This window comes from Hirundo rustica, chromosome 9, assembly GCF_015227805.2.
Source record: "Hirundo rustica isolate bHirRus1 chromosome 9, bHirRus1.pri.v3, whole genome shotgun sequence".
Lineage (NCBI taxonomy): Eukaryota > Metazoa > Chordata > Aves > Passeriformes > Hirundinidae > Hirundo > Hirundo rustica.
This window is the reverse complement of record NC_053458.1, coordinates 675,354-688,518: the sequence shown is the minus strand read 5'-3', so window position 1 is coordinate 688,518 and position 13,165 is coordinate 675,354. Positions and strand designations below refer to the sequence as shown.

The following is a 13,165-nucleotide window of genomic DNA, read 5'->3' as shown; positions in this document are numbered from 1 at the left end:
CAGAGCTGCCCAGGGCAGTGCTGAGAGCCCATCCCTGTGGGATTTAACTCCCTGTGCATGTGGGACATGGGGCAGGGGTGGCCTTGGCAGTGCTGAGTGCCCATCCCTGTGGGATTTCACTCCCTGTGCATGTGGGACATGGGGACATGGGGCAGGGGTGGCCTTGGCAGTGCTGAGTGCCCATCCCTGTGGGATTTAACTCCCTGTGCATGTGGGACATGGGGCAGGGCTGGCCTTGGCAGTGCTGAGTGCCCATCCCTGTGGGATTTAACTGCCCTGTGCACGTGGGGCATGGGGACATGGGGCAGGGGTGTCCTTGGCAGTGCTGAGTGCCCATCCCTGTGGGATTTAACTGTCCTGTGAATGTGGGACATGGGGACATGGGGCAGGGGTGGCCTTGGCAGTGCTGAGTGCCCATCCCTGTGGGATTTAACTCCCTGTGCACGTGGGACGTGGGGCAGGGGTGGCCTTGGCAGTGCTGAGTGCCCATCCCTGTGGGATTTAACTCCCTGTGCATGTGGGGCATGGGGACATGGGGCAGGGGTGGCCTTGGCAGTGCTGAGTGCCCATCCCTGTGGGATTTCACTCCCTGTGCATATGGGGCAGGGGTGGCCTTGGCAGTGCTGAGTGCCCATCCCTGTGGGATTTAACTGTCCTGTGCATGTGGGACATGGGGCAGGGGTGGCCTTGGCAGTGCTGAGTGCCCATCCCTGTGGGATTTCATTCCCTGTGCATGTGGGACATGGGGCAGGGGTGGCCTTGGCAGTGCTGAGTGCCCATCCCTGTGGGATTTAACTGTCCTGTGCACGTGGGACATGGGGACATGGTGCAGGGGTGGCCTTGGCAGTGCTGGGGAATGGTTGGATTTGAGAATCTCAGACGGCTTTTCCAACCTGAACAATTCCGTGGGTCCCTGTGATGTACCCTATTCATTGCAGAGCAGAAAAGGCCGGGTGTCAGCTCCGGTGGCACTGGGGTGCTCCAGGGTGCTCAGATCCTGCAGCTGGGGCTCAGCCTCTGTAGATCCCTTCCAGGGAAGTATTCCCTCCCATCCCGCTGTCCCTGAGCATGCCCATCCTGCCCTTTTCCAGGGGCTGTGCATGTTCCTGCACAGGCAGGCTCGGGGTGGGATAAGGGTGAACTTGGCTTTTAAAGCTCAGAAAACGCGATTTTGTAACTGAGCTGGAGGCAAACTCTTTTCTCGCTCCCGTGGCAGCTTTGCTAAAGCGATCTTGGATGGGGGTTTGTCCCTGTGGGAAGATGCAGCTCGGAAAAGGGAGGCTGGGGAGTAGGAGCAACTCAGGCTTGAAGAAGTGACAAAGAAGGGAAGAGTGCCGAGGCCTGCTGATGGAAATTCATTAGCTCCCGGCTGAATAAGGAGCTGTGAATCTCTTTGAGTGTGAGAGCTCTGCCAGCTTGCAAAGGAGCAGATGTGCTCACAAGATGGATAGTTGCAAATAGTCAAAATACTGTTTTTTGGCTTTTTTTTTTTTTTTTTTTTTTCTTTAGTGATTATCTTCTTTCATCTAAAATAAATCCAGATTGTGCATGGGCTGGAAAACAAAATAACAATATTTGGAGAGTGGGAGTGTTTATTTAACAGGTGGCTTATTTAGCAAATGGTTTAGTCCTACAGAAATAATATTCCTGCAGGATCCCGCAGCAGTGATTGGGAACATCTGAGAGCAGGAAGGGGTTTTGGGGGGTGATTGCTTCGTGTGGGCTCGGGGTGGGCTGGTTTAATTAAGAACACCTGCAGGAGCACTTTGCTAAGTGCATTTGCATCTCTAATTGACTAGGAGGGGGTGTTGGGATGGGGAGAGTCACCCCTCCCTGGGAACTGGGACACCCAAGGGTGGCTTTGTGAGGGACTCTGGGATATTCCCTATAGCAGGATGTTATTCCTGTCCTTCCCAGGAACTTATCCCATTGAGGGAAAAAGCAGGAAGGTGCCCTGGAGGAAAAGGGGGAGGGCAGGAGCTGCGCTGGACCCCAGCATTTTCCCTAAGGCTGCTTCTTGGTGCAAGTCGCTCTTTGCCTCTCAGTCACCAGCTCCAAGCTTGGAGTTTTGAGAAAATTTCGAGGGATTTGGGAGGTTTGAGGGTTTGGGTTTGCAGGACGATGGTGTCCCCATGCTGGCACCAGGGCTCTGCCCATCTCCCCGCAGAGCACAGCCAGGTCCTGCCCCAGAGCAAAGCTGTGTCTGGATATTCCCTGCACTGGAACCCTGTTGGAGCCCAGGGCATTCCTTTGGCTGCCCTGGAGGGTCAGGGACCTGGGCAGGGGGGTCTGGGACCCCAGCCCAGAGCCCGGAGCTCAGAGAGACTCTGGCTTTGATTTCAGTCCATGGGAAAAACTTCCTACACTGAGAGGGGGTTTACAGGCCACAAGAGTGTGAAAAATGGTAGTTTAGCTTATCACAGGGTGAAAAAAATAGTAATTTTAGATTCCTAGCATTGAAGTGAATGGAAGCAAGATGGAGAATTTGGGGCGTTGTCTCCTTCTTCTTCCTTCTCCTTCCCTCACTCCATTTCTGCAGTGACGTGGCACAAAGTAGTTAGTGAGGACTGGGTCAGAGTAAAGATGACCTTTTTAGTAATAGTGATAGACATTGGTGAGAAATAGTAAATAGGAAATACATAGCAATTAGTATAAAAGATAAGGACAGCCCAGCTCGGGGGGAGACGTGAGGAGTCCATGCAGCTGCGAACATCTTGTCAGACTCTGAGAGAATTGTAAGATAAGAAACAATAAACGAAATACGCAACCTTGAAAAATCTAAACCTGAAAACTCCGTCTCTTCCTTCGGTTTGGCTCAGGGCTGTGCAGGGGGGCAAAGGACCCTGAAACCACCTGAAAAATGGGGAAAGCCCCTGACAGAACCCGGGCTGGGAGCTGTTCCATGACAATATTTTGGGTGGCCAGGGGATAATTGCACACAGACCTGGCTGCCTCCGAGGCCTGGCTTTTGTTTTCAGCTGGTGCCTCTCGACATTTAGCAAACACAAATGACTCCGTGCTGTGGGGTTTTTTCACCTAAGCGTTCTTTATTCTCATTAACCCCTCCCAAGGCACTGTCCATCCCCACTGGATGATCCTTAAGGTCCCTTCCAGCCCAAACCACTCCCTGGTTCTGTGATAAGGTCGCTGGTACCGCGCAGAACCTGCTCTGGTGGGCTGTGTTTTGGGTTTGCTTTTCTGCCTCAGCCTGTGGAAAGGACACTTTTCCAAAATATTCGTGATCTGTTAGAATATTAAAGCACTTGTCAGAGCCCCCAGGTTTCTCCAGAGGTGTGAGCACTACGTTCAAGGTAAAGCGCCTTTGATGACAGAAGTAATGAACACGATAAAGGGATTATTAAATTACAGCAGCCCTAGTTCTTGCCATTCATTTGAGGTCTCCCCCCAGGGTTTCTCTGATTTGTCGTTTACAGCGGTGATGCCATGATTTTGGGTGGGAGAGGATTAGAAATGGAGGAAGTTTTGGAATGGGGGAAAGGCTGGCTTGTTTTCTGCCTGGACTGGCCAAACCAACCCTTCTGGAAGAGATGCTGGTGAAAGGGGCTGAGATGCCAAACGAGAGGGGACGATCCTGGCAGCAATCCTGGGGCCCTTCCCCACACGGCAAAAGAATTCCTTTACACCGGCACCAGCTGGATGAGGAAGCAGGGAAAGGAATTCAAGTCAAGATCACAGTTCTCAGGAAAACGCACGCATTGGGAACGCCCGGAGCAAGGGCCCGTGCGCTCCGTGGGGATCTCAGCTGAGAACAAAGCCAAGGCCTGCAGCGAAACCCTGTTCCCTCCATCCTCTGACAGATCCTCCTCTCCCTCCGGGGAGCAGCTCCTGCTGCCAGGGCAGACCTGCCCAGAGCCCTGCTCCTGCTGGATCCCACCTCAGAAGGGTTCCGGAGAAATATCCTCTCCTCCCTCCTCGAGCTCATTAACCTTTACTGGAGTGCTAATTCTGTATTCAAACAGAAGGTCAAAGCCCTCAGCTGCTTTTTTCCCCGGGAATTAAGTGTCTGATCCGCAATCTTGTGCAGGGAAATGCCACGGCAGGAGCGCTCCTCAGAGCCTCGGGCCTGCGCTGCCCCTGGAGCGGGAGAGCAGCGCCCAGGGTGATTAACTCTGGGAAATTAATTCTCCAAATGCGCTCTCTCACAGCGTGGCCTTTTGCACAAAGGTGCTTCAGGCGTTGAAACAGAGAGCGAGACGCTCGCCGAGGCTGCCAGGACAGCAGGGAACAGGATGGGCAGGCTCAGGTGTCCCTCCTGCTCTGGGTGACATCAGCCGTGCCAAACCTGTGTGACATCAGCCGTGTCAAACCCGTGTGACATCAGCCATGTCAAACCTGTGTGACATCAGCCATGTCAAATCTGTGTGACATCAGCCCCTCCAGACCCCTGTGACAGCAGCCGTGCCAAACCCATGTGACATCAACTATGTCAAACCCGTGTGACATCAGCTGTGCCAAACCCGTGTGACATCAGCCATGTCAAACCTGTGTGTCATCAGCCGTGTCAAACCCGTGTGACATCAGCCGTGTCAAACCCATGTGACATCAGCCAAGTCAAATCTGTGTGACATCAGCCCCTACAGACCCCTGTGACATCAGCCATGTCAAATCTATGTGACATCAGCCATGTCAAATCTGTGTGACATCAGCCGTGTCAAACCCGTGTGACATCAGCCATGTCAAACCCGTGTGACATCAGCCATGTCAAATCTGTGTGACATCAGCCGTGTCAAACCCGTGTGACATCAGCCATGTCAAACCCGTGTGACATCAGTCCCTCCAGACCCCTGTGACAGCAGCCGTGCCAAACCCATGTGACATCAACTATGTCAAACCCATGTGATATCAGCTGTGCCAAACCCGTGTGACATCAGCCATGTCAAATTTGTGTGACATCAGCCGTGTCAAACCCGTGTGACATCAGCCATGCCAAACCCCTGTGACATCTCAGCCCCTCCAGATGTGTCCAGCCCGGGGAGGGAAGCCGGGCTGAGCCCAAGGAACATCACGGAGCTCTTGGGTTTGTTCAGGTTGGACTGGGAGCCAGAGGAGGGGGTGAGAGCTCAGCCCTGCGCGCACCGGGAGTGACTCTGTCATTGTCTTTGATGCCTTTTTTTGGGTCCAGGGAATGGGGTGGGAGCTCAGCCTGGGCTGCAGCCTCCTCCTGCTCCTGCTCCTGCTCCCTGCCCTCCCCTCCTCCATGGCTGTGGAGAGAAGGGGACCAAGGGATGGGATCAAGAAATAGGGACCAAGAGATGGGAACGGAGAGAAGGGGAAAAAGAGACAGGGACAAAGAGATGGGAACAGAGAGAAGGGGAAAAAGAGACCCCTAGGGATCAAGATATAGGGATCAAGAAATAGAGACCAGGAGGTGGGAATGGAGAGAAGGGGAAAAAGAAACATGGATCAAGAGATGAGGGCCAAGAGATGGGAATGGAGAGAACAGGATCAAAAGAAGGGGACTAAGAGATGGGGACCGAGAGGTGAGAATGAAGAGACAGGGACACAAACACAGGGACCAAGAGATGGGGCCAAGACGCAGAGTCCAAGGCTCCAGGAGCAGCACGCAGGAAGGGATCCTGTCCCATCGCACACTTTGCCTCTCTGCCACTCATAACACAAAGTACTGGGGAGGATACGTGCACCTGTCCTGATAAAAGCCATTCCTAAATGAGTCACGGGGATTTAGTATCCATAATTTTTTGCAAACAGACATTAAATTCTCTTTATACAGAAAACAACGGCAAGCGAGAGCTGTTGCTCCCCTGTCCCAGCCTCCCAGGCTCTGCTGTTAAATGTTTTTGGGGAGGGATTTGCAGTAATTTACTCCAAAGCTGATTTTTTTTTCCCCCTCATGGCAAAAAAAAATGTAAAAAGGTCAAGGATAATGAAAAAGCAGTGGATTTGAGATCCTGTGGAAGAACAACTCAGCGCTTTCAGCAGTTCGCTTAAAGGGGAGAAGAAAAGCAGTTCCTCTAAGATTTGAAAGCTTTCCCAGCCTAATGAACCGTGGTGCCGCCTGCAGAGCCCAAATTCCTGCAAGGACCAGGCTCATTAGCGGAGTGCAGCAGCTCCTGCCCGGCCCCACCTGAAGGGACAGGGACACATCACAGATGCTGAGCGCCTCTCAAAGGCTGCCCCTCCAAGCCAGAGTTAGCCACCCTCCCAAGAGAAAAGGATGTTTTATATTTATTAAAAAAAAAATAAACCTACAAAGCAGAGGGAGGGGAGCCTGGCCCTGCCATCCCACCCTCAGCCACCCCCTGGAACACGAGGCTGCTGCTGGGCTTGGAGGGTTATTCTCACTCGGGGCTCCCACCTCAGCGGCTGTCAGGGGGTCAACGGGACCCCTGTGCCTCTGACTCTGGTGGGGCTGGGAAGGGCCCGAGCTGAGGGTACTGCACAGAAACCACAGCGTGTCCTGTGCCAGCTGTGCTTGGCTCGGGCTGAGAAATCCCGAAAGGGAAGGACAGATTCCCCCCTCTGGATAGGGACTGGGAGAAGGATCATTGCTGCAGTTTGTCAGCTGGCAGCTGGGAAAGGAGAGCAGGGGGATCAGGAGCATTCCAATCCTTGGCTGGTAAGGGGAGCTCCTGTGGCTGGAGCAGCACTCTGCTGTCCCCTCCCTGTCCTTACACTGTGCTGCTGCAGAAGGGTCATTTCTGGTGCTCCTGGGCAGGGGTGGCCCTGCTGTCCCCGTGCTGTCCCTGTCCTGTGCTGTCCCTGTCCTGCGCTGTCCCTGTCCTGTGCTCTCCCTGTGCTGTCCCCATGCTGTCCCCGTGCTGTCCCTGTCCTGTGCTGTCCCTGTCCTGTGCTCTCCCCGGGCTGTCCCAGTGCTGTCCCTGTCCCTGTGCTGTCCCTGTCCTGTTCTGTCCCTGTGCTGTCCCTGTCCCTGTGCTGTCCCTGTCCTGTGCTGTCCCTGTGCTGTCCCCGTGCTGTGCTGTCCCTGTCCTGCGCTGTCCCTGTCCTGTGCTGTCCCTGTCCTGTGCTGTCCCCGGGCTGTCCCAGGGCTGTCCCTGTCCCTGTGCTGTCCCTGTCCTGTGCTGTCCCCGGGCTGTCCCAGGGCTGTCCCTGTCCCTGTGCTGTCCCTGTCCTGTGCTGTCCCTGTGCTGTCCCTGTCCTGTGCTGTCCCTGTCCCCGGGCTGTCCCCGGGCTGTCCCCGGGCTGTCCCCGGGCTGTGGCACTGCCTGGGATGGTGGGCTCCCTGCCCTGGGCTGGTTTCCCTGCTGCTCGTGGCAGGGTTCTGAGCTCACAGTGGGAGAGCCCGGGCCCTGCTCTGCTCAGATTTGTGCAGATTTGTGACGGGAGCCGAGGCGCCCGTCACGCTGCTCCCATCTCCGGGATGGAATAAATCCGAGGAAACCCTCGGGGATAACTCTGGCAGCGGGGAGTGGTGGGGCCAGAGCTTGGGATTGCTCTGCACCCCCTGAGCCCCCAGGCAGGGACCCCACAGCCTCTCCCAGCTCATCCCAGCCAAGGGCAGAGCAGCCAGGGCGGGTGGGAAGCGCTCCTCCCTCATCCCATAATGCGGGTTTTCGTCCTGCCGACCGACAGGAGCGCTTCACACGCCCTAAAATATGGATGACTGAAAACTAAGCTTATGAGAGGTGGCAAATGTGCTGATCTCCGCATTTTTTAACACGGGAATTTTCTAATAAAAAGGAACCTTGGATCTCCTCATGAATTAGGCATCAGGAGCCGGAGCAAACAGCGCTGAAGGTGCCCCGGTAAAGCCCTTGCTCACACAGAACTCCGAGAGCAGGATTTGCTGAGAATCCCTTCCCCATCAGCCCGAGACCCCTGTGCCGCTGCCTTGCCCTGGCTGTTTCCAGGTGGATTATGGACTTTCCTGACTGCAGAATGAATCCCTGCCCGCAGAGCTCAGAGAAGGAACACAAACAAGGACCGAACCCAGCCCCACCGCAGCACGGCCAGGGTGTGTCCACCACATCCCCGCTTGCTCGGGGCAAGATTCAGAGCCAGTTCCTCCCTTCCCTGCCGACACTGACTCCTCTGCTCCCAGTACTAAGGCTGGAGGGACAATTTGTAATTCCCGTTTTTTACATTCCCTTTCTTCGTCAGCATTTCCTCATTTCACAGGGCCCTGCATTGCCACTGCAGCACGGCAGGAGGGTGTGGGTCGGTGGCCCTATTCCTATTCCCATTCCCATTCCCACTCCCATTCCCATTCCCATTCCCACATCCCTGTGGGGCTGGGAACCTCCCAGATCCCGCACTCTGTCCCAGCTCCCAGGGATTTGGGTGTGCAGGGGGACAGGGTAGAGGATGTGGCAGTTTTTGGTGGCACCACAGCCCTGCCAGCCCCGCAGCAAACCCCACCCTGCCAGCGCTGGGGTGCCAGGCTTGGCTTCATCCTCTCCCCGCTCCTCCTCACACATGGCAGCTCATGCAAGGTCTTTATAATTAGTGAAGATTCTTTTTAAACAAATGCTCTCCTCCCCCCTTTTGTTTTTTTTCTCCAAGGAAACAACCCCCTCCATGGCAGCTGTGAAATATGGATTATTTACCTCCAGACTGGGCACGAGGCAGATCCAGCCTTAGAAGTAAATGCATATTTAGTCTTTAAGGCATATTTATCCATGTAAATACATATTTTGGTACACACATTCTTCATAACACAGTTCTGTGGACTCACTGGAGGTTTTGGTAGCAGAACATTTGCCATTGTCTGTTTCGAACACTTGTTCAGAAAATGTGCAAAAAAAGCAGCCGTCACTGGGATGGGTTTAACACTCCTGGATCTTAAAAACAGCATCGACTCTAAAAAAAGCCTATTGAAAAGTTTAAAAAAAGCTGTCTGGCTCTGAAGGATCCTGCCAAGCTACAAACCCTGGAGAAACTGCATTTGTTCCCGAGCTGTGAGACGTCCCTGGGGCGAGTGTCAGCGCAGCTCCAGGGCCAGCAGCCGTGAGACAGCAGTGTCACTGTGCGGGGACACAGCCCCGAGTCCCTGCACGGGGGGCTCTCCCAGCCCGGGGGGCTCCAACGGGGGCAACAGCCCTGATGGAAACACTCAGCCAAAGCTTTGCTGTTCGTGTTGGGAAGGTGGGAATCGAGACCCCGGCAGGGTGGGTCAGAGCTCCGGGGAAGCACACAGCAAAGCTCCCGAAATGCACCCCAGCGTGACCAGGTGCTGCCTTCCAAGCCCAGATTCTCCGGTCCTGGCGGTGGCCGTGGCCACTCTGCTGGTTTTGGGAGCAGGGATCCCAGCCCAGCTGGGTGCACGGGGCACCCCGAGCCTGCTGTCTCCATCCCCACCCTGCTGCAGCTCCAGCCCTGCGCTGAGCCGGGCTGCAGAGTCCAGAGCCTCCGGCTGTGCCCTGCCCCTCGCACTGCCCGGCACGCTCCTGCCTCGCACACACACCCCCGGCGCCCAGACACGGCTCCCAGCCCTGCTGGCGTTGTGGGTTCTCCTTTTTGGGCCTGACAAGGGGGGTGTCCCCTCCCAAGGGAAAATCAAAGGTGGGACGGGATATCTCCTCCGTGTCACCCAGTGGCTCTCCCTGGTGCGAATGCAAACATTCAACGCTTCACCGTGTATTCTTTTTTTTTTTTTTCTTTCTTTTTTTCAATATTTAATAAAGCTGCCGCTCATTCTATTCTGTTGCTGGAAAGATCGGGTTCCAAATATTAGGAATCACTGGAATGCAATGTATCATTGGAATGCAGGATTTGATCCAGCCACAGTATAGAACCCGCTCCCAGTTTTACACGTATGGGTTGGGTTATCCACATCCTTATTTTTTTCCTCCATAAAACTGCACTGACACAAGACTTCCCGCAGCACCACTGTTTCTAGTGAATGGATTCTAAAATAGAGCACTTTAAAGCTGCAATACAAGAGAGATCGGGATATCAGGACTGATAAACTCAGCTGAGCTGAGTCCGGACCTTTTCCTTGCAGAATGGGTTTGTTCATGTTATTCCAGGTTTTAAAAAATGCCACGTTTCTGAAAACAGCAACTGCTTGGCACATGGCTGTAAATAAGAAGAGAAATAATACAGTGTGTCACTGAGCACGGGCAGAGTCACCCAGGAGGTTTTGCTGCCGTCTCCTGGAGTGAACATCTCTGTTTCTGCCCCTCCTCAGCAGGGACAGCAGAGGCCCTGCACGTTCTGGCTGCACACTGACCTGGGACTGCTCAGCCTGAGCACAGAAAACTCGGAGTCCTCCTTGCTGAAAAAAGGGGATCTTGGGACTGCTGGGTATTCCCAGCTCTCAGCTGGTGCTGCCCACTGCCAAAACCCCGCCGTGAGGGAGGGGAACGGGGAGCTGGGAAATTTGTGTCACCTGCTGGAGCTCACACACGGAACCTGGGAACGATCACAGTGAAAGTGGTGCTGTCCCACCCAAGGCCAGGATGGAGGGGGCCTGGAGCAGCCTGGGATAGTGGAAGTGTCCCTGTCCCTGTCCCTGGCAGGGCTGGGGTGGGAAGGGATGGGATGGGCTTTGAGGTCCCTCCCAGCCCCAGCCAGCCTGGGACGCTGTGATAACGATTTTGTTATTCCTGCTGTCAGCAGCTGTCTGTGAGCACATCAGGAGCTGTTGGGGCCACCAGGGGATGCGGTGTCCAAGGGCTGCTGGCCGCGGGTACCAAAGTGAGTCCCACAGGCGGCAGCTCTCAGTCAGGCCTGAGCTGGGAGCAGCGCTCCACACTCCAGGGCTGACAGGAATAAAGGGGATTTCGATTTCTGAGCTTGATCCTTCAGCATGTGCCAGCAGTGTCCTCCCGAGGGCTGCAGCACGGGGATGGTGTGTCAGGGCTGGCAGGGGACAGCAGCTCCCCCCAAGCCTGTCCAGGTCCCCCCAAGCCTGTCCTGGTGGCTCTCCCGAGGACGGCCACATCCCCTCAGCAGGAGCACCCTCGCTGCCACAGGGCTATGTGGAGATAGAAATTCTGCCTGATTCTCCAGGGATTCGCAGGTGTCTCGTGGTTCAAAGCATCCTTTATCATTGCTCAATCAGCCAAACCAGTACAAAAGTGAGTGCAAGAAAAACACCAGTTCACTTTGCCAGTGATACGAAAGGGACGATCCCGGCCTTTCCAGCCAGGTGGGAACTTGGCTTCAGGGGAACATCCCGACATTGTGAAGATGCCACAAAACAATTTGAGTTCCGTTTTCTAACTGGGAAATGTCGTTTTTACAGAGGTCACCTACTGGTCAGTGGCGGAGGAGGGAGGAACAGGGAGGAGTTGGTGCTGCCCTGGAGCTCAGCCCTGCTCCTGCAGAGGAGCCTCTCCTCAGAGCACCTCTGTCCTCACCGGGGGATTCCTCACGCTCAAAAGGATGCTTCAGCATTTCCCAAAACACATTCCAGATTGGCTGGAGAGGAAGAGGAAAGTCGTGTTTCATGAAGGCACAACCATGCTGAATTGGCAGGAAAGAGGGAAGAGAACAGAAGCAGTACTGCGCAATGCAGTTATAGTACAAGGCTCATTCTTGAAACCTGAATATCATGCTAGAAGTAAATCTAGATATGTGTAATATTTTGAGGAAATATTTTGAAGGCAATGTTATTTGATTTTTTTTTTTTTACTCAAAAAAGGACAAATGTTTTTGTGTAAGTTTGGATAGAATGCTAGTTGAGAAGGGAGCTGAATGTTTGTATTGCAGCCTTAAAGAAGCACATTTTTACTGCAATATCCTTTTCTTTTTTTGTAAACTACAGTCTGCGACTCAGCAGACCATGACTGAATGCTTCTGAAAACTTGTCGATTACAAACATGAAATCACAATTAATATCCTCTAAAAGTAATTTCAGAGTTCTCACGTCTTAAAAAAGGACAATGTGTACTGCTCCACAAGGTAATGCAGCTAATCAAAAAAAAAAAGAAAAAAAGAAAAAAAAAAAAAAAAAAAAAGGAGTCGAATTAAAGTATTTACATAATGAGCAATTCTACAGAAGGCCATCATCCCCATGTAAGCACTGATTATATCCCACGCCGCTTTTAACAAACTCTACCAGATTGGATCCAGTCATCAGCACTTTCAGAGAATCCTTAAAAGCCTTTTATGGGTCTTTGCATTTAGTGCAGAAGGATGTTCTTCAGGTAGAATATGCTGCTGAGGGAGGAGAGCGTCAACACCAGCGACCAGCAGGAGAAGAGCACCTCGGCGTGCCCGGTGATCCCGTACTGGGCCGTGCTGGGAGCTGCAAGGCAAGGACAGCGGGTCAGTGACAGCTCTCCCGGCGCCCCGCGTTCTTATTTTCCATCACTCATCCCAAGCTGCCTCCCAGGGCAGCAGCAGAATTCCCGCTGTGAGCGCAGCCCGGCCCTGCTCCCTGGGGACAGCCCCGCTTGCTCCGAGGGGAGAAATCGTTTTTAAGGCGAGCACCTAAGAATGGGAGTGCTTCATTTTTAACCAGCCAGATAATCGATCCGTTTTTAAGTTCCCCAGCGTTAAGATCTGCAGTGCAATCAATGAGAGGCGACTGGATTGAGCTCTTGTGGAAAACAGCTCATTTTGTGCCCAGCTCCAGAAGCCAGAGTTTGACAACTGTGCTTAGCCAAAGACATTAATACTTATTTTGAAGAAATTGTATTTATTTGTTTACCGCAAAGTCTTTCTTGAATTCCCTGGCTAAGTGCACACAGAGCACAAAGAGGGGAAATACAAGAAATCAGTGTTGAGGAGCAAGGGAGGAGCTCGTCCCTGGGGCTGGGCTGGGCAGGGGCAGGAATGTCCTCAGGGATGGACCTGGCAGAAACCTTGGCCTTGAGAGGACAAGGGGAGCGGCCTTAGGCTGGATGAGTGTTGATTTAGATGGGATTTTGTGCAGGAATTGTCCCCTGGGAGAGTGGCATTCCCTGGCACAGGGTGCCCAGAGCAGCTGTGGCTGCCCCTGGATCCCTGGCAGTGCCCAAGGATGGTTGGACACCGGGGCTGGAGCAGCCTGGGACAGTGGGAGGTGTCCCTGCCATGGCAGGGGTGGGATGGGTTGGGATTTAAGGTCCTTTCCAACCCAAACCATTCCAGGACTCACTGAAAGCCGCGGGTTTGCTCTTGGAGAGGCACCGGCAGGAGGGAGCACGAGGAGCTGTTCCCTCACCGTGCCCCAAACCCTGTTTGCTTTCACAGCCTCCCCGGCCCCAGCCCAGCCCAAATCCCGGAACAGGAGCGT

General features: G+C 53.9%; 1 protein-coding gene across 3 annotated transcripts in view; it reads right to left on the bottom strand.

Moving 5' to 3' along the window:
• Nucleotides 1-628: 628 nt before the first annotated feature.
• Nucleotides 629-13,165, bottom strand: part of NEGR1 (neuronal growth regulator 1) — a 199,534-nt gene continuing 186,997 nt past the window's right edge. For 2 of the 3 annotated variants that reach the window (XM_040073481.2, XM_040073482.2), the window contains one exon: nt 629-12,193. In XM_040073481.2, coding sequence (XP_039929415.1) covers nt 12,069-12,193 — 125 coding nt within the window. In that variant the 3' untranslated portion in view covers nt 629-12,068. The remainder of the gene's footprint in view (nt 12,194-13,165) is intronic. The other variant, XR_009208130.1, reaches the window with a different exon arrangement.